General features: G+C 38.1%; 1 protein-coding gene across 1 annotated transcript; it reads left to right on the forward strand.

Annotated features, from left to right (window-relative positions):
• Positions 1 to 211: 211 nt before the first annotated feature.
• LOC140233866 (uncharacterized) lies at positions 212 to 27,925 on the forward strand. Its single transcript, XM_072313955.1, has 5 exons — positions 212 to 275; positions 23,614 to 23,826; positions 24,932 to 25,019; positions 26,055 to 26,242; positions 27,231 to 27,925. Exons 1-5 carry the CDS (start codon positions 212 to 214, stop codon positions 27,923 to 27,925), a joined length of 1,248 nt encoding a protein of 415 aa, XP_072170056.1.
• Positions 27,926 to 27,935: the final 10 nt, after the last annotated feature.

Genomic DNA, 27,935 nt, shown 5'->3' on the forward strand with positions numbered 1-27,935 from the left:
TTTAACTTTACTTGTCGTTATAACGTGGATGTGATCGCCGGAGGTGGCAATCTCGCTTCCCTTGGTATCATTGCATCCATTCTGTGTAACACGCGGGAATCATCAGGATGTAAGATGGTGTAAGCACGCGGATGCAGAATAAATCGACGAGGAGTCTATATCACATTCCTGTGAAGAGATTTGAGAAAGGGATACTGACTGTGCCATGACGATGGATCGGCGACTAGCTATCGGGGCGGCTACCCTGACGTGGCTAGCGAGTATGTGGCGCCAAGGTAGGTTAATTCGTAAACGCCCAGCGCTGTATCTTGTATAAACCGTCGCGTTGTTGGTGTTTTCTTTTTTTCTCAATCAATTATCTATTTTCTAACTGATGGGAGGACACAAAGTGATTGTCTCATACAGCTGGATGTTTGAAAGCACACACGTCATCTTCTTTTTACGGGTATCATACGACAATGTATTTTATATTACCCGTACACGGCCTCCGCTCTAAATGTCTGTGTTTTTGTAGAATCATCTGTCACACATTGTTCAGACACCTGCAGCTTGTCATACACACACAACAGTCTCGTGAACATCTACGCATAAGAGAAATGCAGCGTAAACCAAATTTCAATCCTTTATTTCCTGTACAAATTCATAAGGTTCCCTGCACTTTTTATGAAAACTTAATTGATGACCCTGTTTTTAATTTGAATATGATTTGCTTTAGCTTTCAGAAGATCCACGCAGCTGCAATGTCAGCACTCAAAACATATAGTCAGATAGTCCTCTTATAAACATACACGTAGCGTAATTATTAATGTCGAATCAAAACCTCTCTACTATAATTTACACAAATCACAAATTTAGGTCCCCATTTGAAATGAGGTGCAAATGATGTTTCCGAATTTAGCAAGAAAAATCCGAGCTCAAACATAGATTACAATATGCCAGTGTATTATTATATACTTGTAAATATCAATGATCATAATAAATTCAAACTTTTGCATAAACGGCATGTGTATGATAATACGTTAGTGGTATTGTAAGTTGTTGCTGAACACGATGCAGGAATGGTTTATACAAAATGATAGAATATTACATCGCTATAGCAGGCGAGTTAGAAAGAAGTTGTAGAGTTAATAGAGAAAGTTTTAAAGAATACGATAGAGTGAACGACTTTTGATTTTAAGTCTTTGAAGATTGGCTGATTCCTTATATAACGTATAGTATAACTTTCGCCTGTATATTCTACACTCAGAAGCAACATAATGAGAGTTAATGGCAGAAAGTACTCGTTCAGCCAAAGGGTCATCCAAGATTGGAATAATCTTCGGAAAGAGTTCCATATGTACTAACTATATAAACCTACGTAAACCAACTATATAAACCTACGTTACATGTATATGAGTTTCCTCTGAAGTCCGCATTACAGCTGTACCTTGCACACTGAGAACAGTGTAACCCTAACTCTAACCCTTATAACCCTAACCCTAATCATAAACTGAATAGAATCTAATCCTAATCCCAAAACCACCTAAATTTAATCATAATGTTACTTATACACAATGCATAGTGGGGGTACATGTGGAACTCTTCCTCCTTCAAAAGTATCAAAGTATTTCCTAGCTCTGTTGATTATCAAGGTGCGCTCATGCTCAAACAATCACTGATTTTAATTAATTATTGTCTGAAACTACATGTATACAGAAACATGAATAATCACGCTCCAATGCCTTTGTCAAGGATGAAAGCTTTCATTCGCATTTGATGTTGCGAAATTTTTTAAGTTGAACAAAAGAACACCTTTTTTTTTTCGGTGACATAAAATCATTTCTTCCCAACGTGTGGGCTCTTCTTATTGTCAAGACAATCTTTCTTCAATTTTGAATCACATTAATTAGATATGACTGATAAGTCATGCGTGTTAATTTGGTCGCAAAAAAAAATAATATTAGTTTAATCTTAGGGCGGATTGACGACGTGAAGCACTTGCGGAAATTTCCCATACATTGTTGCTATAACAATTGGCTGCACTCATGCTCAAACAATCATTAATTTCAGTTACCTTTTCAAGGATAAGAGTTCTCATTCGTATTTGATGTTGCGAATCTTAAGTTGAATAAAGGGTACTTTTTTTCAGCGACTTTAAAAACATTTTCATAATGTGTGGGCCTCTCTTATCGTTAACACAATCTTTTTCAATTTGTAGAACGTTAATGAGATATGTAAAGTCATGCGTGTTAATTGTCGCAAAATTGAGGGTAAATGATATCTAATTATAAGGCAGATTTACGACGCGTAGCACTTGGGAAAAGAAAATGAATATTTCCTGTACATTGCTGCTACACAATTGCCAACACGTGCAGTTTGGTTACGAATTATTTTACAGGCCTGGGTGTACTTTTGTAGAAAGTAAAGTAGATGTGAATGTGTGCACACGTAGTGGTAGAGTGGCTAAACGTCCTTTACGCCTTATTTTGTAAACATGTTTATTTATATCTGTTAATATTTTCACATGAACATGTACATTAACACTTATATTTTTGTATTCATATATTGCAAATATGTTTGTACTCTCATACCCCGAGAGGGGGTTGATAGAGTCAATAAAATCTTACAAATCTTACAAATCTTTACAGAAACCATCTACAAAATATGGATATGATTTCATGGCTTGTAAGGCATGGTAAGAGGTATAAAAATGCAAATAGAACATATACGAAATCAACTCTTTCTGGACCACGAGTCCAAAACCTTCGTGACCTTGAACCTTAAACACGCTGCAGGAATAGTTTATGCACAATGATAGAATTTTACATCGCTCTAATGGGCAAGTTATAAGACAGAGCCGCAAAGAACACGACAGAGTGAACTCCCTTCTAATTTGAAATCCCTTGAAGATTAGCTGATTCCTTGGTATAACTGACTTGGCATAAGTCATTCAAGAACCGACGAAAGGCGTTAGATTACATAACAGTTGAATGAAAAGCAAGGCGGAAAAAGTGAATGACGACACACATAATAAGAACCTCTTACGGTCCAAGATATGATACCTTGTCTGTTCGGGGATTCCCATACTCCCTGCTTCGCATAGAGACATCAGGGATCAGTGGTACATGAGACATTTTTGCATTAAATCTGGTATTTGGAGCTTTGTTCGGGTATCCTGGTACATCGTAATTTGCACTTTACTTTACAAGCCATTCGTTCGTGTTAAATCCTATATAAACCCGGCCTGTGCTTCACACAACGACACTTCCCTTTAAACACTGCCAAACTCCGCCGCCTTCGCGCTGTCTTCTTCGTGAGCACATTGATACTGCTCGCAAACACTCCCTCGTGTAAAAATGTTATTCAGTATAATCAATTTAGGTGGTGTTACGTGACAATTGTCATGTACAAAATGTGAACAATAGTTATGATGAATACTATTGTCTATGGCATAAACTGTCTACAGTTATAGTTTATTGAGAGAAATAATATCTCATATTTGAGGCTTTATTACGATCTTTTTTGTAGAATATTTTGTGATTTAAAGGTCCAGTTTACCTTTGGGAGCAGTGATTTCAAAAATTTTCAAGATATCATATTTGATCTATTTGCCTATGTGTAGGTCTGTTGTATCATAAAACATCCTACCATATGAAATATTTGCAATAAAACCTAAAATATAAGGAGATATCAGGGTTTTTCTCAATAAACCGTAACTGTATACGGTTTAGACTGGAAATTTTTTTATTATAACTATTGTTCACATTTTGTGTATTTAACAACACTTAACATCGATTATACGGATTCAAATTTTGACAGTGGTTGTTTCTATCCCTAACTCACATTTTAGAACTATTTTATAGCACTAATGCTTTCATCTGCAAATGGTAAATTATGCCTTTAATTGACCTAAACGTTATGCATCAACTGTGATAACTCGAACATTTTTTTTTAATCACTGCTTCAAATGGTAAACAATACCTTTAACACTGCCAAACTCCGCCTCCTCTGCATGCGCTGTCTTCTTGATGAGCAACCGTATACTGCTCGCAAACACTCCCTCGTCTATTTTCTTTTTTTTGGGGGGGGGGGGGGTGATGGTGGAGTGGGGTGTGGAGTACCAAGTTATTTCCTCACTCTGATGACTATCAATGTTATCTCATGCTCCCATTATTAATTGTAATTGATAAGATTGTGTGCGACGAGTATATTGAAAGATGAATATGTTGTACCTTTGTCAACGATGAAAGCTCTAATTCGCTTTTGATTATCTGTTGATCATCAAAGTGTACTCATGCTCAAACAATCATCAGTTTTAATTAATAATTGTTGGCAACTATGCAGAAAAATGAATAATCATACTGCCCTAAATTTGTCAAGGATGACAGCTTTCATTCGCATTTGATGTTGCGATTCTTATATAAAGTCGAACAAAAGGGTATTCATCCTTTTTCAGCGACTTCAAAAACATTTTCTCAACGTGTAGGCTCTTCTTATCGCTAACACAATCTCTATCACGTTAATGAGATGTGTGATGAAAAACAATCGTAAGTCATGCGTGTTTATGTTGTCACAAAAATTGAGAATAAATATCTAATCATTAGGCGGATTTACGATGCGTAACGCTTGCGGAATTGAAAATGAACATTTCATGTGCATTACTCCTATAACAATCGGTAAAACGTGTAGTTTGGTTTCAAGTTATTTAACAGGCCAAGGTAAACGGAAACCATCAACAAAATATCCGCTGGATATGATTTCGTGGCTTGTAAAGTATGGTGAGAGACCAAAAAAAAAAAAATGGAATAATGAAGTCAACTCTTTCTGGACCACCAGTCCAAACTCGTCGTGGCTTTATATAAACATTTTCCTGACGATCTGAATGAGTTAATGTATAGTTACTCTTTCAAGCTAAATCACTACTACATGTAAGACTCGAATATTATTATGAACACACTCGCGGTATACTACGCGCGCCTTCATCATGCACGCACAAAACGCTGCGTTATTGAGTGAGCTTTATGAAGCCCCTATTCATTTTGACATGTTATGATGCGGGTGAATGGGAAGCACGCTTGAAGCGGTATTTTCATAATATTGGCATGAGATTCCAAACACAACCATAACAATGAAGAGGGTTTATTGATTAGTGGGGGTACGCTTGGCCGCTGTTAAAAGACAAAAACCCCACAAAACAATACGAGGAGAATTCTATTCATGCACGGCGACCATCTTCACACAGATTCTTCTTTGAGTAATATCGCCATCCCGAAATACACAATATACCATGCAGTAGGTCCAACGGTATAGGACTTAATTTCGTCAGAATACATTGACTGTAATACACCTACATCAAATCTATTATCATCAAAATGTAGTATTTTTGCTTTTTACTGTTTTTGTACATTATTTTGCAATTGACAAAATCATCAAATAATGTATCGTGATAATCTATGAATGCACACAACTCTCCTGCAAAAGACGGTCTACGCGTACTGTTTATTCATTCATTTATTTGTTGGTCTGTCGCAATCAGTTTAGAAGTAAAGTCAATGAATTTTGTATTTTGGCATGATATTGAGATGAGGACCGTAAACATTATCTAATCATAAAGAAAACAACTTTGTGTCTGTTATATCAATTAGACAGAAGGACAGTTGAATTTGCAATGAACATTTCAAGCAAATGACACTGATATAATTATACTTTTGAGGGGAAAGAAAACACTTTTGGAGGTAAGATTGTTTGAGGTTAAAGGCAAAGAGTGAATTTACAATGTTTCACTCGATATCTATATGTTCGTTTTATTTTGAGTTGCTTTCTCAGATATTTTCCCTACATATGTAGTCATCAATATAAAAAAAAAATTACCAATCCGGACTGAACATCGCTTCATCATTGATATAAACCATGCAGTTACATACATAATGTACAGGATCTTTGCGCAATCTGTCTTGATATATTTCCCCCTTTAATTTCCTGCTCTTGATTTTAGCATCACCGTCACTTTCACCACGTCGAGTTACTATCCCACTCCTATCGGGCCAATCGCCGTCTTAGCAAAATTATGCAACAAATAATGATCACAAACAAGGTTGTGATTCTGAGAACTGTTTGGAATACACTCCAGACATAATAATTGCGCAGCTGTGTTACGCAGTCGATCGTGAAGTACTACCCTGTCCCCGAGACATTTATTTGCTTTAGAATATGTTGCCCTCCCAAGAGCTGTCATATTTCTTTTATTTCTACATAGAGGTTGAAACAATCATTGTAGACAAATCTATGCACTAGATTACATTGGAAGATTTTCAAAAGTCTAGCCTTTACCTGCTTCAGTGCATGACGAATATGTGCGTGTGTCTGTGTTTAAGTGTGTGTTTGCCCTCGTTATTTTAATAAAGATACCTTTGGTGGATGGAAGGTGCGATGAGGATTGTGAGAAAAAAAAAGAAATCAAATTGAATATTGCATTCTCCATTTCTTTGAGGTGACCTCAGCGGGTATTTTCTGTCACGGCTTCGATTAAGCATGTGCATTCATCTGGAACATGTAATGATGGAAAATATTCTACTGAAAGGGGAGCGTTTCCTTTTGTATATTGGAATGCGTTCAAGATTTACAAACGACCGATAGCACTCTGCATTTCTCGAAAGGAAACAATCCATTTTAAACTGAGAAAAAAAAAAAAGATGTGGGCCTTTTCAAAGTTTTGTTTGACACTAAAGATCATCGAACAATACAAAATGGAATGCTGTCACCCCCTTGCCTTGTGCGATTGTGTTATAAATACAAACCTTGTTCCTTCTTCGTTTAATCAGTGTCAAAAAGCAGCAATATTGTGCAAAACTACAGTGTACTCTCAAATCGTGTTGGTATGATGCAGAAAAAAAAAATCTGGCTCGATAACGTCACAAAAATGGTTCTTAGCTTTGTTTATCTTGACACTGCTCTAATACTTCAACACGATAGTTCTTCTTCCTCATTAAGCAAGCTTTAAGGAATCAAGTGACTTTGATGTTTGTTGCCCAGATACAATGTGATCGGTCTTGTATTTCCTCATTGGTTTAAAGCTAAATTATTTTATGTACATCAGTTGCGTTAAAAAAAAAATAGGCAAGTTTGTCCTTGGTAAAAAATAAAAACCACCAAGCATTTTTGTGACTAGAAATGATTTGTGGGAAGTTAGTTTCGCTTGGAAAATGGAACAAAAGTTTAAATCTACGCAGTGGGGAATTTGCAATAGCATGCAGTATACGACCTGTGATGTTATTATCATTATCTACTGGTATGTATTATGATAAAATATGGAGATTCTACACTCATTAGTGAGTGCAGGGAATAAAAGCAAAAGTACAAGTTCTTTGAAGACAGTTTGAAGTGGCTTGACAAATTGTAGTCTTATCCTTCTCTTCCTGTTACTAATTCAGAACAGCCATGTGCATAGAATATTGTCGCACTCTTGAGGGCTTGGAGAAGGACCTGGTCGTCTACTTTTTTTTTTTGCGATGCTGAGTGTATGTGTGTATTCCGCCACCCACAGATAAAAAGTGATGTACCTGAAAGATGGGAGTTATATGCAAGACTCGACACTTTTTTTTTTCCTGGTGTCCCGTTCGGGTCACTGATAATATTAAATTTCAAATTTTGGTGACCCCGAAATAAAAGGAAGCATAACAATCCATGTTGAACAAACTGTGAGACTAGTTCTAATACCCCTCCACCCCCCCCCCCCCCCCAAAAAAAAAAACTCTTAACTTCACTCCAGCAATTTTCCTCCGAGAGTGTTAAGCAGTAGGACTGACAGCTAAACAAATATCGTAGCTGGCAGGTGATCTCAAGACGAAAACACTGGGTTGCCATTTGTAAGTCTCATCACCAACATTCTCTACCTATATACAGTTACTGAAGACGACATGAGCGGGGGATTGTGTAACACATGATTGTATAGACCTGATTGATCTGGACAATTGATCGTCACTTCCACATTGACTTGTAGGGCTTCTTGGTATGCGGACCTGGACCCGTCTGAAGGTTGAATTTAGTGGTCTTGGTACCATTTTGAATTGTACGATTTAGCCCGAACACAATCCGTTTAACTGTGGGGGTCTTGTGGTCAGACGTTTTATTGTCTACTGCAGACGATGCGCACTCGAGAATCCGTCCACTGTCGAAAGTGCGATCGGATAGACCATTGTCAGACCAAGGAGGTATAGAATACCTCCTTGGTCAGACCTAACTCGATATGACATCACGATCTTAATGAGGGGTTTTCCTGTGCCATCATATTTTGATTAAAGGAAGGGAATCCCATTTGCATGCCTTAAATGAAGAGTTGCATAAATACAGTGGTATGTTGAAGAAAGTATCATTTTAGAAACTCCCTTAAAGTAGTGAAAGTGGAAGGTAACATTTAGTACATTTTTATTGACCGTTAGATTTTGAATTGAATTTTTTTCGGGGCTCACCGTAAATTCCAGTACATTACTAGGCTACCTTTGCAGACCCATGCACTGCATGTGTGTCCATCATGTATATTTTGTGAAGAAAGTTCATCCAAACTTACAAACATTTCGATATACATTCTTGCCACACACTCTATATGTTATTACATCAGCTCTTATACTTTTAGATTTGTGTTTATAGATAAAAGATACAGAAGACTGCAACAAAAAGGCTTAAGTGTGGCTGACACACAGAACTACTGAGTAGTTGAGTTTTGTGCATTATTCAAGTTGTAGATAACTGTTGACTTCCAAATTTCTCAGCAGTTGCCTAAACAAGTCCCCTGAGGTTCATATTTAATGTTTTGCTGCATTTTGGGAGGTCTGTAAAAGGTATCCCCTACCTTTAATGGATACTTCCTTATGTGATCGGAGTCATGTGCATTTTATACGCCTGATTACAGCATTTTGTAAATCTATTATCATATCCCATGTCTGATCCTCTTTCTACTCGATTATAAATTGTTGCTATACAAACAGAATGTTTGAGAAGCTGCATGTTTGATGAGGGATTTTGTTGCTGTGCTTATAAGTCCGTTTGAGAACCTGGAACGCAATATGAAACGCCGCTATTTTGTGTGCAATATAACACAGCGATGATTATAATCAAATACTGTATACATGGTATGGGAAAACCGGGTGCTGTTCGTTATTCCGAAGGTTCGTTAATCCGAAACGCACAAATTCCCTATACCCAGAGGTTCGTTAATCCGAAAATGAAATAGGGTTCGCTATTCCGAAGGCTCGTTTATCCGTAAATGAAATAGTGTTCGTCATTCCGAAGGTTCGTTAATCCGAAAATGAAATAGGGTTCGCTATTCCGAAGGTTCATTGATCCGACAATGAAATAGGGTCCGTAACGAACCTTCGGAATAACAAGCTTTGTTTCATTTTCGGATTAACGAACCTTCGGAATAACGAACCTTATCACATTTTCGGATTAACGAACCTTCGGAATAACGAATCTTCGGAATAACGAACCTTCGGACTAAAAAACCTTTGGAATAACGAACCTTCGGAATAACGAACTGTAACTCGGAAAACACCAGTGGTGGAGAGTCGATGCAGTTTACGTGTATGCAGTAATAAGCTTGGCAGGGGTAAAGATGTGACCTGTAAGGTTATGCAATGACAAAATGAGAGTCGTACATGACTGATAATGCGAAGAAAAGAGGAGCAAAATTCAGAAGAGGGATCGAAATGTCCATAGCATCGAATTTTGGTAACTTCAGTGCACATCTACACATGTAATGTGCACGTATTAGTCTAGCCCGACCAGTCGCTGTTAATACGCTGTGCTTCTTACAGCGACTGGGCTGTGTATAGTTAGTATTAGTCATGCTTGCACATTGTGTGTGTCTTCGTCCGTAATCTCGTGAATCGAAAATGTTGTTTAACTCTAAAAAAAAAATCTTTCACACATTTAATAGTGTATATAAAATATTATCGCCAATATTGATGTTCCAGCCGTCAAACTTCATGTTGGGGGTGTAAATTCTGATCTTGTCGTACTCGTCCAAAGCAAAAGGGTATTTTAACTGGTATGTGGGTTGAATTATCAGTCTTATGAAATGAAAATGTTTCTGGAAAAGTGCCCATGTGACCTATGAACCTTGGAAAAAATTATGTCATGTCAACGTACTTTTCTGGCCCGTACTTACAGACATTAAATATCATTTACAATATTCTTTTTTTTTTTCTCTCTCTCTCTGACACTTTTCTTCTATCTTGTTTATTTGTCTATAATGGCAGAATTATTTGGTGGTATTAACTGCTATAATTATTCTATTTTTTTTTTCATCAGCGGATTTTCTTCTTCGTTCAAACAATATTGTAAAACACGCTTCGGGGGACATCCCCTTATTTCAAAATCAATTCGAGCATATTCTGAAGACTTCCCAATTACCTACCACGCAACATGAATCAACAACTCCCTCGCGTCCTTTTGATTCAACCCATGCACAAACACGCTTAAACACACATTTTCAAAGTCTTTACATTCAACATAAAAAAGACACACTGACACCCATACATACACACACGCACACACACACACACACACACACACACACACCACGTACATTGTACTGATGGCACTATTGATGACAAATACACTTTGTTCATTTTTAAGAGCTTTGATCTTCTTTGTCACTTATTTTCGTTTGGCAAAATAAATGCACTAAACACATTTAGAATAACTTATTTTGGGAAAATATGACCGTTACCGTAGTTACTTAGATCAGCAACAGACACACGTGACAAACAAGCTTGCGTCAACAAGTACATACACACACACAAACGGGATCAAGATTTTTTTCACACTCATTCGTTGGAAGTTTTGAATTTCAGCTCGTATTCTTCGCAAAGTTGAACATGCAATACCCTTTTCTCATACCAAAGTTTAATGTTAACGAAATCTGACAAATCCTGATTTCTTTAAGGATATCCCCTAAAGATCTTGTGGCTTCAGACAATGTCGGGCAATAAGAGTGCCTTAAACGTATACAGCATGTGACATTTAAAACCTTATAAGCTTTGCAATAACTGGTGATGGCTGCTATTAAAAATACTTTGGTGCAGCCTTGTCTTTACAGTAAATTAAGTAAGGTGTGCTGAAACGGCTATGTCAGACGCGCATAAAAAGAAAAAAAAAAAGATTTTCGAGGCGAGGAATGCATGCAAACCAATCTTCGGGAGCGTTCGTGAGAGAGTTGTTAAAAGTCATTGAAAACTGCTACAACTCATACCCGTGTGACAGTAATACAAACACAGTGAAACCTCCCAGTCTTTTTTCCTATCACACATTTTTGACACTTTGAAATTCAACGATCTTTTCCATCGTGCATACGTACATCAGCTGAAAGTTTTGCCGTGCAGTATTCGAGTAGAATTTTGACCGCATTTTCTTGTCATGAATGATGTGGTGGCCATGAAATTTGATGAAACGTTGTTCCCTCCTTTTTTTTTTGAAGGAATTTGGAATCACAGACAGCAAGAAAGGAAATACCTCGTGCAATTCTATTTCAGTCTTTATGACTACACATCCCTGGTTATGTTAAAAATGCATTTTCACAATCTCAAAAAATCTGATTGATCTGGTAAGATATAGGGGATATACATGACCCGAAATCATCTTGTGGTAAAATAGAGAAAGTCGGATGTTGCTAGTATTCTTGACTATATGTTCTCAACTAGGTAAATAAATGAATATGTATGTATATATATATATATATATATATATATATATATATATATATATATATATATATTAGAGAGAGAGAGAGAGAGAGAGAGAGAGATATGAACAACAATGAAATATATATAATATCTAATAGACTGACTGAACGGTCTCTTTAAATTATACTCCAAAACCACCTTGCGCGCATACACGACACAGTTGTTTCAAGTTTTCTGTGCATATATTCCCTTTTACGAGTTGTTGATGTGAGCGAATTATAGCAGGCCCTAATAATAGGTGACATATGTACACTGTAGAATAATAATATTATGACGGGTAATTTGCTGGTCAGTAATGCGAGACATATAATTTAACGAGGACGAACATGTTCGCCCTGGCAACTCGAATTGATCCCATTATACCGGTGCGAAATATTAAATATTTGACTAACATACTCTCGACGTGTGATATATAAATAGGATAAGCTTCAAGCAAACATATTATGTTATTTGACCCATATACAGGTTTGCAATTCTGAACAGCTTTTTGACGTCAAACGAAAATGATAAGCATAGAAACTTGCTATAGATACATCTGGTGCTGACATTTGCGTTCACACTCGAAATATTCTGTTCAATGGCTTGTGTTATAGCACGTAAGCTATTTTGTTAAAATGTTAGGCGACACAATTATCTTGTACATGCAGCGTGTATTCTTCCGTTCGGTTACATGTATTCGAATACAGCTGAGAAAGGCGTACGTTGACGCCATTTTTGATATAGATACAATGAAGATGAGCGAAATAAGTGTGTTTTTGTGCATCGTAACTTTAAAGGAGACCTCCGCATGATTTTCAAATTTTTACATTTGAACATGTATAAATTAGTTATACTGGGTACAGAGTTTCAGGATTTATAATGATTGGGATGAAAAATAAGAATGTTTTCGAAGTTTATAACAAATTGCAATGAACAAGGATGATGACATGGCAGCCTCACCATAAGAATGCATGAGATGTGGCTCAAGGAAGCAGCACAAAAGAAGAATGCATGCATAGATTACACACAGGTGAGCTTGCAAGCATGCGGTATTGTAATGGAATGACACTGCTACATTTCTGAGATATGTGAGGCTCCTATGTCATCATCTTTGTTCAGTGTAATTTGTTTAAGGTTTTTGAAATTACTGTTTCTCTGCTCAAGAACCACAATAAATTCTACAAATCTATACATGAAGCTGTTGATTTATGTACTACATGATGTGAAATTATGAAAATCGTCCGGAATGCCCCTTTAACCTGACAAGTGATGTATTTTCCAATTATCTTGAATGTCATGCTTCTATACCAGTCCAAATCGGTTCTTGGAATTCGAGGAGTGCCCTCCTTTTGTATTTGCCAATCCATGTTGACACGGTATCTGGCTATGTTATATGACATTGGATTTCTTCTGGTACTAAATTGCTAATTAACTAATTATTTTATGACTCTTGTAATACACTCATACACAATAAGGTCCTCCCACCATCCGCTTACCAAATATGATCAGATAACAATAATGATGAAACTGATGATGTTGAGATAATGCATGTTGATGTTCTTTAATAATAATGATAAAGATATTGAAATGATAATGATGACGATATTGATTTTTTTTTCTATTTATATATTTTATCAAATCAAATCAAAATCACATTATTTACACACAACTGCCAACAATTTGAAGACGATATTGATCTTAGCAACAATATACTATAGGTTTTCCCGGTCAATTTCATACTTTTGTCATTCAAGTTCATATTCAGAGCATTCAATTTCACGCATTCCACGCTCGCAGCACTATAGACCAGCAATCAGATTCAAAATCCGGTCATTCGAATTCACTATCAGAGCATTCAAATTCGCTATCGGAGCATTCAAATTCTCTATCGGAGCATTCAAATTCACTATCGGAGCATTCAAATTCTCTATCGGTGCATTCAAATTCACTGTCGGAGCATTCAAATTCACTATCGGAGCACTCAAATTTAAGAGAAGAGCACGCATTTCAGTAATGTGCATTCAAATTCATGTCAAGCTGGCGACGGAATCTCGTCGGTCATTCAAATTCGTGAATTAAAGCAACCATGTTCCAAATAGCTCCATTCAGTTTAAAGGAAGTCCGGAGTTTAGTTAGTCTAGGGCCGTGTATGTGTGTCTCTTTTCATTTAGCTTTGAATACATCGGGATTTATGATGAATATTATTTATTTTGCAGTAGAGGTCCACCTGTTCATTGACAAATATGAACTCGGGCTTAACGAAAAGGAATATACAGGCACATGTCCCTCTGATAGGACATAAAATGGAGGTCCCATGTGCGACAGAGTCACAACTCAGGCAAAAGATCCCACTTCATTTATTTATCACGAAGAGCAGAGTGTTTAACCCGGTGAAGTGGTCCCACCTGATATCCAACTAGACCCTATAGAAGACTAGCTATTTCAGCCATCTTCTTAGATGGAAAATGAAACAAACATTAGGCACTGTATATACCTATCCTTGCCTATAGACGAGCATGATACGGAAGGTTGGTTGACACCTTTAAGAAGAAAAAACAAGTAATTTCGAATAGGCCTATACATTGAAACTGATATAACATGAACATTGTATACGTCTTATTTGTTGTTTATTACTATCTTATTGGTTTACTAAATTGCGGGACTATGTGAGGTCATTGTGTGTCAGTTTGTCTTTAAAATTGATGCATTAGTATTTAATATGTGGTAGTGTTTGGGCGTTGTCAACATGCTCAAGAAATATGATGAGATTGTCGTGTGTTGTTTGGATGCACTGCTGATTGGACCTTACAATTTAGACTTTTTCAAGATGAAAAACAAAGAATACATGAACAGAGAACAATGAAAATCCTTTAAACAATAATAATTAGGGCCTACACTATTATGTAAGCATTCATTGATTGTGTCGACACAACTAATAAATGATTACATAATAATAGTGTAATTATTATTGTTTAAAGGTTTTACATCGTTCTCTGTTCATGAATTCTTTGTTTTTCATCTAAAAAAGTCTAAATTGTAAGGTCCAATCAGCAGTGCATCCAAATAACACACGATGTCATTTCTCCTTTCTTAAAAAAGTCTACTTACGTAGGAACTTAATCGCCTGAAAAATGAATTTGAACGCTCCAAACAAGCTCATCGGGACTGTCACATGACTATCGCGTGAATTTGAATGCACGAGTAGGAAATGCAATGCTCGCATTCAGAAATTGAATGCCCATTCGTGAATTTGATTTCACGAAATCGAAATAGAACGCCCATAAATGAAATTGATCGCTCGGATTCTGAATTTTAATGCCCGAATATTTCCGCGTGCGTGCGCTGTGTGAATTTGAATGCACGTTTTATGAATTTGAATGACCAAAGTATGAAATTGACCGGGAAAACCTATACTAAGAATTATAGCGGCACAATGATAACAATATAGTATTCAGATACACAAGTCCTCATTTGAAGAGTTTTTTTTTTTTTTAAGTATTTTTATTTCAGTTAGCTTTGGTGTCAAATACTCTAAATACATTGTGCATTACATCAGGGCGGGGACTATTATAGCTAGGTGTCAGGTGTTTTCTCTTCATGAACACTATACTGTCCATTCTATTGAAGTATGTTATGCAGTGGAGTACGTGGTTCTCAAACAAGACCCTTTTTCGCTACACAAAACGCACATCAAACTGGCATTCCCCATTAATCACGTGACAGTAATACACTATTCTAAAATCACCATCCCCGCCCCTTTTCGTGACAAAACCGTCAATATTTGCGCGCTGGTATTGTGAAATCTACAAATTCTTTTGTTGGTGTCTGTCATCTTTAACCAAAGGGAGTGGAATTGTGTTTAGTAAGGGGATAAACATTCGGTCTGACTTTACTGAAGAATACACTGGCTGGTATTCTAAGAGCAGGCGTATAGTGTCTATTCAGAGCCGTGGTATGTGACTGAATCAATGTTTAATTTCGGCAATTGCTTGAAAAATGTCTTTGGAAATCCCGTAATGTTTGGTCTTGTGTATCACGGGCACTAATGGCATTAAATCTATATACAACAGTGATTCTTTCCCTAACGCTTGCGAAGTATACTATTTACCAATATACCATCCTTTTTTGGAGCCACGTTTATACCGCAATCATAAACATTATACCTTCCAAGATGTGGGCAAATGATTTGTCTTTGGCTCTCAAATAGTTCTTTGAATATTGATTTGATATGATAAAGATGAATTGGTTATCATTGCTTTGAATATTAATGAAATATTCTAATGAACACACTATTCCTCACTGATGTGTTACGAAAATAAATTTTGTGGTTGTTTCATTACGAGTACATATAGCGTGCATGTGTTGGCTCTATGGACCATTACACCGTCATTGCACTTTACGGTGGGGTAATATCTTCGCAAACATTTTTCCACCGCCAAATCATCAACTACACTCAAAGCGTCATTTCACATGGACGTTGGAGTGCTAAATCATGTAAGGCCCATCATGTCATATTGCAGTAAAGGGCGTTGCTGTTTCCACATATTCTTCTATGTATACCTTCCAGTGACCTGCCCGTGACATGGTTCGTGTCGACCGGAAATAGCAGTCACTCGAGGCATGCACAAGGAACCCCCGAAGAGCCGGACCCCCTATGTAGCACCTAATACATGAATTGCAGACAACAGCTAAACGCGACCCCGCGTAAACATCCTGCGCTCATATCACACTTCGATATGGATATTTGCTGACAATCTGACACTCATATCCAATGAAGATGACCACACCATGACTTCATCGTCTGCTGATTATGGGAAGAAGGCGGCTGCTCCCTTTCCATTATTCTCTCTGCCTGTACTGTGCAAATACTTCATGTTTATGGGACAAGGTTCAGGTATTGACATGCCATGCCAGGTTGAGCATGGCAGAAGTATAATGTTGATCCAATACGCCATCACTGGTCGAGACTTGAAACGGATAACGAAATATCATTCTGTCAATTTTTGCAGATTATGATAGCCATTAGCAGATTCGCGTGCGCGCACACGCACACACACACACACACACACACACATGGCGCATATACACATGATTATAATACAGACACAAACACTTTTTTTTTTCATAATAATCGTTTCAAATTCCATGCATCTAAATAGTTTAGGTCTACCTATATCAGACAGTTATTTAAACTAGCATTATTGTCTATTTGAATAACAAAGTTGCCCTATTTTGTCACAATAAACATATTCATTTTCTGTGACCTACTTTCGCAGAGTAGAATTAGATATTGGAAGTCAATGATTGACACACACACACACACACACACACACCGCACGCACGCGCACACAAATGCAGACGCGAACCCTGCTTCACAATAAAGAAGCACTGCATAGCTATAACTTTTCCGATGGTCACTGACGAACTCGCCTCCCACTAAAACTCTGGGAAGTAAGCACTTGAATCAACTATGGGGGAGCTTACTGTTTCCACCCCTCAACCCCCCAGACAGCAACAACAAAACAAAGGGGGAAAAAACCCTCATGGCCTTCATATTTGGCGTGACTGACACAGGGGTACACAATAAATCCCCCATCCTTTGCTTTTGGCCATTGTTTGCGGTGAGTGCCAAAATCTCTTTTTCCCTTTTGTGTGAAACAATCTCTGTGTAAAAGGCTCTTTTTTTCTCTTTCTTTTTTTTTTAATTCTTTTTTCTTGTATGATCAGATACAAGGCTTTAAGAATGGCCTTCTCCAAACAAATGGTGGCTCATTCAATAACGGGGAACAGGACTCAAGTATAGTTGCCTTTGCACTTGAAAGATTAACGTTTATCAAAATCTTCTTTTCAAAAGAGCTGTATAAAATAACCCAACTGCTTTGACCTTGCAGAGGGTTCAGATCTAACTAACCATTAAATCGTATGTCATCTTGTTTTGTTATGCAAATTGCGCACATTGATGCAGAACTCACCTTTTTACTGAAACTCCACATCTCAGGTAGACGCCATGTGGAAGATTAACTAACATACTGACCATTGAAAGTTTCATGAAAATAGGACAGATTATGAAAATTTCTTCATCAAAGACATTTTGAAATTCATGTCACGTTTCTTAATTGTTTAAGCAGAACTAGCAAATACTCCGTTCCTAGATATTTTTAATCTACAGTGGATTTAAGTGTAAGTGCGTTACACTTAATTATGACAATGTATTTAACTATGTATTTTACTATGTGGGGAGAATTGTATATGAACATTTCCCCTCCCCCCCCCCCCAAAAAAAAAAGATACCATATTCCATTTGGAGCCATAAAGTTTTCATTGCTATCGTGATAGACATAATTGTAGTCATGTGTGGTATAGCTTGGTATTGGGTTCAAGATGTACGTGTACATGCTTGTGGCGTTGCATTACCTGAAGAACATACATATGTTGATGACATACGTCAGAGTCAAGAATTTCGAGAAAATAGTATCTTTATAGTGTTGGAGGGAGAGGAAAAAAAAAGAGGACAATTTAAGGAAAAGGAGAACATGGAGAAGAACGACATATCTTACTCATTCCGTCAGACCTAAAGATTTACCAAAGATAGTATTAGACTCTACACTACTCTGTCTTTGGCGTTTCTTAGCTGGGTTTTCGTCTTGCATATCATTACAGTCAACTTGTGCTATCTCATCACTTTTTCCTGCAAGAACAATTTTAAGAACAAGAACATAAAATGCAAAAAAAAAATCTCTCATCTCAAGTATTTGGAATAAATGCAGAGTGTGACGCTATGAAATAAGTTATTGCAAGAAAAAAATGAGATTTTTGCTAATTCTGTCATTTTTTAAACCAAGCGAAAAAGTAGATGAATACAATAATGTCTGAAAAAAAAACTACAGTAGTAGATGTTAACGAATATTAACTGGAATCGTACTCATATATTGACTGTATAATGTAGCTGCCTGTAAATCATACCATTTGTTTGATATAGATGTGTCATTTATTTGTACCTGAATGTTGATAGATTAATGAAATTTCTTTGTAAAAAAAAAAAATATTGCTTAAAAAAAACCGTTAATAGAGCCTGGAGTAATCTGCAAAACCATCTTGATCCGATTCGGCGGGTGAACAGTCCCGAAACGGTAGAAAACAAACAAGCAATCGACTCACTTTTCTACCTTATACCACTCCCCCCCCCCCCCCCCACCAGCATTCTGTCTTGTGTCATTACTGATTGCACTATGCAAGCGTGGGTGTGGAATTGCATTGTCACTTCCCATGGTCACAGAAAGTTCAAGTGTATTTGAATTTCTACCCATCGTTCGACGGGGGTAAAATCCATGGTCACGAATTTGCCATCGGGCGCGATTGCACTGTTGACGAGATAAAAAGACGAGCCTCAAATATTGATCGATATCTTCACCATGTCACACACTGCGTATGGAGTCAGTGGAGACGCGGCAGTTAATGGTGCTTGTTGTTATCATTTGCGTGTGTGTATTATGTGTGTATGTAGCTTATTTCCTGGATGGGCATATTGTGTGTAAGCCAGAAGAAAGCAAAAAGCGACGCCGCTTTCGAACTCGCCCCTTTTAGGCTGGCGTCATCATGCACTGCATGTCCCGAAATTGACACAAAATGACTACAGTGTATATATGAATATGGACTTTCCAATTTCGCGCGAAGTTAGCCCCAAACTTGTTTAAAAAGCCGATCAAATGCCAATGTAAGTACGATCTTTTGTTAGGAGCCTGTGAAACTCCACCGACGGTTATACGATGGCTTTTCGATTCTCTTAGTTAAAAGCCCTCACGAATAACTCTGATGCGCTTACGATCAGAGCCGAATTTAAACATTTCCTTTATCGCGTGTCCGTCCATGCTCAACTTCGTCACAATGTGACGTCACAATGTGACCCCTAAATCAGCGAGTGTGCGTCTTGATACGTATTAAGAGAATATCTTTATCCCATGGACTTGAAAACCTCTTTTAACTTATGGTTAATACAATCATCTCCTTTGCGATCACGTCTGTAATGTATTGTCACTAGAAAAGTAAGATCACATTTCGGGCTCGTTCAGCCATTAATGCTTACTAAAGAACATAGATACCTGTATGAGGACAACCTCAACACTGCAAAACACTTCGAACGTTGCCCATAGTGATCTTAGAAACCTTTTCAACATTTAACTATAAATAATCACATCCCTCCCCCATTTTTTTATTATTTTCCAACTGCACACTGTCTCATTTAGCTGTATTTGTCCACGAACTATAATGCTGTTAACCGGGAATCATGATTTTTTTCATAATTTACGATCGAGAATCTATTGAAGAAGTTACCTTTTGATATATATTACTCCATTTGAAGAAAACTTATGATAAACATAACTAGGCTAAATCACTGCTACTTCAAGTAAGCTTTTTTCTGCGTTTCTACTACACTCTTTTGTCTCGTAAAGTGCGAAAAAAGTAGCAATATCTCTTCTATACCGATCACCGCAAAGGGGGAAAAACTCTAAAAGGCTGTCCGTGACCTAGTTTTATCGTTTTCTGTAATGGCCCATGACTAAACTTGTAGACAATGCACTACAATTTTATCTGCAGCTTTTCAGACGTACGTCATGTACGTTGACTATACCATGGACCCTACAGGGTCCATGACTATACCAAAAAGCAGGCCTTCCTCCTTTCGTTGGGTTGTACACTTAAATTGTACACACCTGCGCTCTTCTCTAATTATTACTTTTCGCGGCTACTCAACTTTGCGTCGATCTATTAGATAGTGCTCTGTGTTTTCTTTAGAGCAGGGACAAGGATAAAACAAAGTCGGCCAAGTCACATTCCTGGCAACTTCACTACCTTTTTGAAAAAAAAAAAAATCAAAAGATCATAAGGTCTGCACTAGCTGGTCCGGTGCGTGACTGAATTGTCCCGCGGTGTCACAGCGCGTTTGCAGTTCGTGGCGGCGTGAATTTCCACAGAAGATGCACTGTGTCCCCAACACGCAGAAATGATGGTGCTTGTATAGAAAAGACGAAAATTCGTCTGGGATAGTTACCTCATTAATTTTATTGCTTTTTTTTTTCGTGTGTATGTGTGTTGGGAGTACGATGTCATGAAACTGTACTCCAAAATAACTTAAAATGATTTAACCTTCAGCTTATGATGTTGAATTCAGAATTATGAATGCTTTTTTTTTTTTTGGTTACATTGTCAGTTTACACAGAAAGAACAGTGTAGTATTGCTTGAATGAATCTTTTATTCATAAGTCAAGAAATTATATGTTCACTAGCCTCCTGGGAACACAGCGCTTATCACCTAGCTGGGTATCCTTGGTATGATAATTTGCGGTTGAGTTTCGTGTTTACACGCATTTGATTTACCTGCACCAGCCTTTGTCAAGTATAAAAGAAAAGAAAGAACGCTGTTCATTTCAGCGCTTTTGCGATCTACACCCACTCCTAATTATTAAAGCAACACTATGACCTCATCAAAACTGTTGTCGAGGGAATATCAAATTTGACTTTTTATCATGTCTTTTAAACACCACGTTCTAATAAAAACAGGCCCAACAAAAGAACCAGATGGAGCTATGTTGACGTAAATGCTTGTTGAAGACTGAAAAGAAACCCCATCACGGCAAATCCGTCCAAGAATTGTTAGGGACTGCACAATATCCGCGCACTTTTTGAACGTCCCTCTGGCGAAGCTAAACCCAAACTTTCACAAGACACCGGAGGTTCCTTTGTCATGGGTTGCTGCAAATTGCAGGTCCTAACATTTAGCCTGACAAGAAAAAAAAAAGAAAGAAATAAAAAGATGTACATGACATCCCATTCCTGACATGTGCATTGTCAGATTGTATAGGCATTGTTGTATTTTGCTATAAATCATGAGTCTGCATTTTGAACAAGTTCTTTGCAGATGATCACAATAAGACCCTTGTATTTGTCCCATTGGTAGAGGGTAAAATGTAACCAAAAAAAAAAAAAAAAAATGACGTTACCGACACAGCATAGGTGCGCAGAATGATTATTTTCCTTTATACGGAGTTAACGTAGGAGCTAAACATTTAGCGTGGTCTGTTTATCGTCCTGTTTGTTTTCTTCTTCTGGGACTTAATTTTGTAACAGTCTTTACAGTAGACAGGGCAGAATGGAGTCTACCTCTCATACATTTTTATCTCGTTTATAAGAGAGGGCAAGGGGTAAATCTTTACTAGTATAAATATCCGATCGAGTCGACAGAATCCAAGAAGCAACTTCCAAGTGTGATGATCACACATCCCCAAGTTAAGTACACGATGTAGAGAGCAGTTCATCGTTCTCTTCCATGTCGTTATATGGGCTGAACTGTTGAACAAGGAATTTTACATCGTGGAATTGGTTTTATCAGACAACTGTCAAATGCGTTGAGTTAGGGCCGAATGGATCATGAGGTGCCAATATTTGTGTGTTCTAGCCTGTGATTGGACTCATTGCTCTCGTTGGCTTGTGTGTAACATTATCATTACACCGCCAGTTCGTGGGAGCCACTTTGAATTATCATGACTGCTTGTCTGCCATTTTGGTCTCAAACAAGAAAAGCAGTAGACAGGGATAAACGTTTAGAACGGCAGACGTGATATATCAAGGCTTGTTGGCGTTTCTTACCCCACCAGAACCGCGCCCTTTCAAAGAATGTTAAATACATGGGTAAATAATACACCCCGGACACATTCTCCTCGATGCCTCTACTGTACAGTATTCCTCCTTTCACTTGCCTGATGCTTTAGATAACGAGTATCCGTAATTCGCGTCAATTCACCTATAGAAGGGTATGTATTTACGGATTATCTTAACTTTGTTTGCGCTCGATCTATTTTAGGGATGGTAGCTGCATGCGCTTTCTTGCAATTCAGCCCAGTTTTCTCATAAAAGGATGTGATTATTAACCAGACTTCATTGCATGCCATTACACTAAAGTGGAAGAGTTTTTATATTCTGTTTCAACCCACAATCAGTTCATCACGGATAATTTTAGCAGCCTCTCCTTTGTCATTTGCCTTGCAAACTCGTTATTTCAAGAGTGTCATTGCAAAACAAGTTGTCTCTAATATATTCTTCCCATTTTGAGATAATATTATTATTTGCGATTAAACCTGCTAAAAACAACGAAAATGATTCGAAAATAAGGGATATTGGTAAACATAACTTTAAGAATATTCCTTGTTAAGCAACAAGTGAGCCAAAGGTTGTTCCATTGATGGTGAACTTATATCAAAATGTTTGAAAATGGCGGTGAACCCATATATCCTTATTGACATAAGTAGTACAGCTTTAATAACATTGCAACTCCTGACATATTATCAGAAGTGATACAGCACTGCAAAATACTTGCGGTTATTTGTTGCTGATCTAAGCGCGTTTCTCCGCTTCAAACGCTTCATATTTGGCAAAAATCAAATTAACTTTGGAATATGATTTCCAGGGTATAGTTCCAAATTTGAACATTGTAAAGCCTGTGACCTTTTGCCGCTCTTACGATTTTTAATTTAAACAATGTTTTCTTATTCATATTTTTGATTAGGGTATAAGTTTCATCATATCCTCCATGTCTCAGTGTTATTCTGTGTCAGAAATACTTAGATTGTCAGATTATTATACTCCAAGCAGCTGTAGCCGGATTCTGCTGCACAGAAACGCGACGACCTTTCAGTAATTTTTTAACAAAGACTATATCTGACTATAATCATGATCATATCAAGAAATATTATCTATTTATCAGCACAATATCATGTTTTCATTATAATATCATAAGTAATAGTATTGACTTGTCTCAGCATGAGGAATTACATAAATCAATTCATTTAAGCAAGTACTTAATGTGATATCTTTGTTCTCTTTCCCCCTCCCGTTTTTACATGTTTTTCTGCGTATGCAGGTGACGCCCAGTTCTGTCAGGCGACTGCTCCGGCCACTGGAACCCGATTCAACGGGACAATTGATAACTATTATCAGCCCGGTGATGTACTGACTTACAGCTGTGACGTCGGCTATCGGCTCAACTACGCGAATCCGATCAGTACATGTATCCAGACACCGTCTAATCCTAACACGGCTTCATGGCAGCCCAGTGACATCAAATGCAATCTAGGTACTAAACTTGGCTCTCGAAACTTTCTGCCCCACGTGGGCTGAATAATTATGTTACACTAATTTACAGAAATACATATTCATGACATGACGTACAATGACGTAGTCATTCAGAAACGATATTTGAGTGCCCGAGGATCGCCGTATCACTATCTTGACCCAAAAGAGTGTTGTTCTTGTTGTTATATTCTCTCTCTGTGTGTGTGTGTGTGCGTGTTTGTGTGTGTGTGTGTGTGTGTGTGTGTGTGTGTGTGTGCGTGTGTGTGTGGGGGGGGGGGGAAGGGTGGTCAAGGTAATTAAGATCTGGTTAAATCGAAGATGGATAATAGGTGAATCACAAAATGGGATACTTTAGCTAGTTGTATTCTGGTATTACAACCTCTCATATTGTGCCGATGCGGAGAAAATTGGCTTAGGACCATAAGAATCGTCGTCAAATGTAGATATGAATATGACCCAGGGGAGACATAAACACAGAGTAAAAAGCTCAGTGTTCCGCGGCCAACTGCGACATTCACTCTGCTGTGTTTTTTATGAATAACCCCATCATTCTGGAGTAGTCAAAAGGACGACAAAAATACGAATGCGACTACGCTGACTGCAGTTTCATCTTTGAGTTGAGTCACAAAAAGTTTAAGGCTCCTGGGTCATCTGAGCCAGTTGTCAGATAACGGAGATGCGACTTTGACTCAACTGATAGTCGTTTGACCTTGAATTTAGTCATTCTGGAGTAGTTCAGAGGCAGACAGGTGAAAGAAATATAGGTAGGACTTTGACAACGTTGACTGTAGTTTAGCTATACCAATTCAAAACTTTATCAGATAACGGATGATAATCACGCAATATCATTATTGTATTTTGATGATAGTCACTTTTCAAAGAGGAGAATAATGAAGTGGGATAATGTAGAGTGATTTTTTTTTTTAGGTTATACCTAACATTGAATAAGATGAGTATGTTGAATGTGGTTAGACTAATCTCTGAGTCATTCTGAAATATTGACATGATTGATATCTTCGTCATACGTGTACAGTGATTCGTCCTCTTCCATTTTGGGAATGGGTCATTTTCGTATTCATTGTTCTTGCCTTTCTTGCTCTCCGAAGATGTCGTTTCTCTGGCAGTGGCATGCATTGTCGCCCTCGTCGGCCTCTTCGTGTTCACTGTTGCAATCATGTGGCTTGTAAAGAGGAGGTAAGACCACGGAAATAACAGCACACATTCACATTTACAAACCGAGTACGGGTTGGTCATTTCACTTGTGTCTGGTGATTGAAAACACACCTTTGTTTGCTTCAAAATGACGATGTTTTTAACCCAGTGCACGTGGGAAGCTGGATGGTCATGGGTTAAAGTCTGTTGGGATTTGAGACTTAGGCAGGGAACAGGTTTAATAGTATCGTTTTGTAACCGTAATTGAACCCATAATCTTGCCAAAGATGTATTTGGATGCTGGATTTTGGATATACCGGTGACCATGAATGTATTGTAGGCAAAACCCAGTCGTATGCAAAGCTTTGAGACCATCTATAGCGTTTCGTGATATCCCCGCTCGTTGTTTCGGTGAATCAACATGATGACGTTGGTTGTAAAAGAGGCAAAATTTACAACAGATAAGATTGACAATCAAGATGTCAAATCCAGAGATTTTTTTTTCAGCGTAAAAGTCAGGAGTGGCGTTATATTGAAATCCTATTATTATTTTATTATCAATGTTACTACTACTACTACTACTACTACTACTATTGCTACTACTACTACTACTATACTACTACTACTACTACTACTACTACTACTACTACTACTACTACTACTACTACTACTACTACTACTACTACTACTACTACTATACTTCTACTACTACTACTACTACTACTACTACTACTACTACTACTACTACTACTACTACTTCTACTGCTACTACTACTACTACTACTACTACTTCTTCTACTACTACTACTACTACTACTACTACTACTACTACTACTTCAACTACTACTACTACTACTACTACTACTACTACTACTACTACTACTTCTACTACTACTACTACTACTACTACTACTACTACTACTACTACCACTGCTACTACTACTACTACTACTACTACTACTATTGCTATTATTACTACTACTACTTCTACTACTACTACTACTACTACTACTACTACTACTACTACTACTACTATCATCACCCTCATCTTTATTACGGTAATTGATGTTATAATAGGAAAGAGACGGACTCAAGGAAGATCAAACGCAAGGCGCGCGAAAACACGTACGTCACCAACCACTTCGAACAGCGGCGATCCACTCGCAACGGACACGTGAACCAAGGCATGACAGACATCGAGATGACGCCGGTGAATGGAAACGGTAGCGTCATCAACCGGGAAGGAAACAATGGACACGCCAACGGTGAGGATGACGAGAACAACGCAGCAGACCAGATGAAAAAGATGAAAGAAAAAAATTCAAAAAAAAAACGAGAGAAACAGCTAAGGGTTTTTAAATGTACTTAAAGAGTGAACAAGACTGCCATATTATATTTGGTAATGACGATAAACCAGAAAGAGTTTAGTAGTCACGTGGTGATAAAAGCCGGCGATGTACGAAAGTTTAACAAGAAGAGGGGAGTGTATGCCATACGTACCAAAAGCTGACGAGGAATGGGTAGCGTACAGGTAGACAATGATTATTTATCGTCATCATATGGAAGAAAAAGACCAATTTTGTAATGCATTCAAGTTTTATGCATGCTTTTTTCACAAAAGTTGTCCTTAACAAACATGAAGCTTGCCAGAGACTTGCCCAAGTTAGCAACAACTAAGCGAATTCCTGTCCATAGACCTTAATGTAAGGGAACAGGTGAATGAAATGCTTTGTTACTAGGATACAGGAAAAGAAACATCCATAAATTGCAATGAACTATACAGAAAAAGTTTATTGCTACCAAGAACATGTTGTTTGTTTTTTTCACAAAGAAATTTTATTCATATAAACATTCAGGTACAAAATAAACGTCACATACAATACATAAAGACAAATGATCCAAATTTGACAGGCAACTGCGAAACAACTAAATAATGTACATGCGATTCCAATTGATATCAGATACAATACCTTTAGTTTTCTCAGACATATATTCGTCTACTTTCTTCGCTTGCTTTAAAAATTGACAAAATTGGCTAAAATGTAACGATTTCATTTTATTTCTGACAGAAAATATAACGTACAAACAATAAACCACGTTGTAACATTTTGTTACGAATAACGATGAATTAAGCACGCTTGGTGACACACTTTGGGCCTTGTTGCGAACGCGAGAGTCCTAGTTCCAAGATTTGGTTTGGGAAGCAAACACGTAATGACACGGGTTGTACTTCTTTGCCTCTCTTGTCCGCAGGCTTTGTCTGGAGCCCACCCAAATTGAAGGGCTCCGTGAAGCAAGAATCAGAGGTCGCCATCCTCTCGCGGAGCCGCAAGGCCTCCTCGGGTACCTCACGCTCCAGCCGCTCCGACAACGTGAACGCCAACGTGGCCAGCGGCGTCCAGCTCAACCCCGACGTCGGTGACATCGAGTTCGGCGCCAGCAACACAAACTTCACGAACATCAAGGACATCGGTTCGTCGGTGAAGTCCATGGCGCACCCGAGCATGGGGACCAACAAGATGGACATGTCGCTTCCGATGCCCGAATCGGCCAGCCCGACGCTGTCGAACGACGCCAACGCGAGCCCAGAAACAGCGCGAGATTACGGCGACCTTTACGCATCAGTAGACATGTCAAAGAAGAGCAAGAAGAAGAAAGAGGAGCAGAAGGAGAACAATAACAACTCAAATGTCAACAGCATCGTGACCGTGGCGACGATCGAGAGCGACGGGGGATACTCCGCAGTCGGGTCCTTCAGCTCCCCGTCAGGTAGCTTCAGCGCGCACGAGGAGGCGCTAGCAGACGATAGCGCCTACTCCGCCATCAAACTCGGCGACGACAGTATCGGCGAGGACGACTATGCGACGGTGGAGCGCAAGGAAGTCGATGACGAGACACCCCGAGAAAATGAGGATTTCGGTGACCTCTACGCTAAAGTCAAAAGATAGACATTTGACA

This window comes from Diadema setosum, chromosome 10 (genome assembly GCF_964275005.1).
Source record: "Diadema setosum chromosome 10, eeDiaSeto1, whole genome shotgun sequence".
Taxonomy (NCBI): Eukaryota; Metazoa; Echinodermata; class Echinoidea; order Diadematoida; family Diadematidae; genus Diadema; species Diadema setosum.

Excerpts from the sequence above, each read along its gene's own strand:
- LOC140233866 (XM_072313955.1), top strand. The coding sequence starts at position 212 with ATGGATCGGCGACTAGCTATCGGGGCGGCTACCCTGACGTGGCTAGCG. Across the intron at positions 23,827-24,931 it reads TGACATCAAATGCAATCTAG|ATGTCGTTTCTCTGGCAGTG; the intron begins GTACTAAACTTG and ends TGCTCTCCGAAG. Across the intron at positions 26,243-27,230 it reads AAACAATGGACACGCCAACG|GCTTTGTCTGGAGCCCACCC; the intron begins GTGAGGATGACG and ends TCTTGTCCGCAG.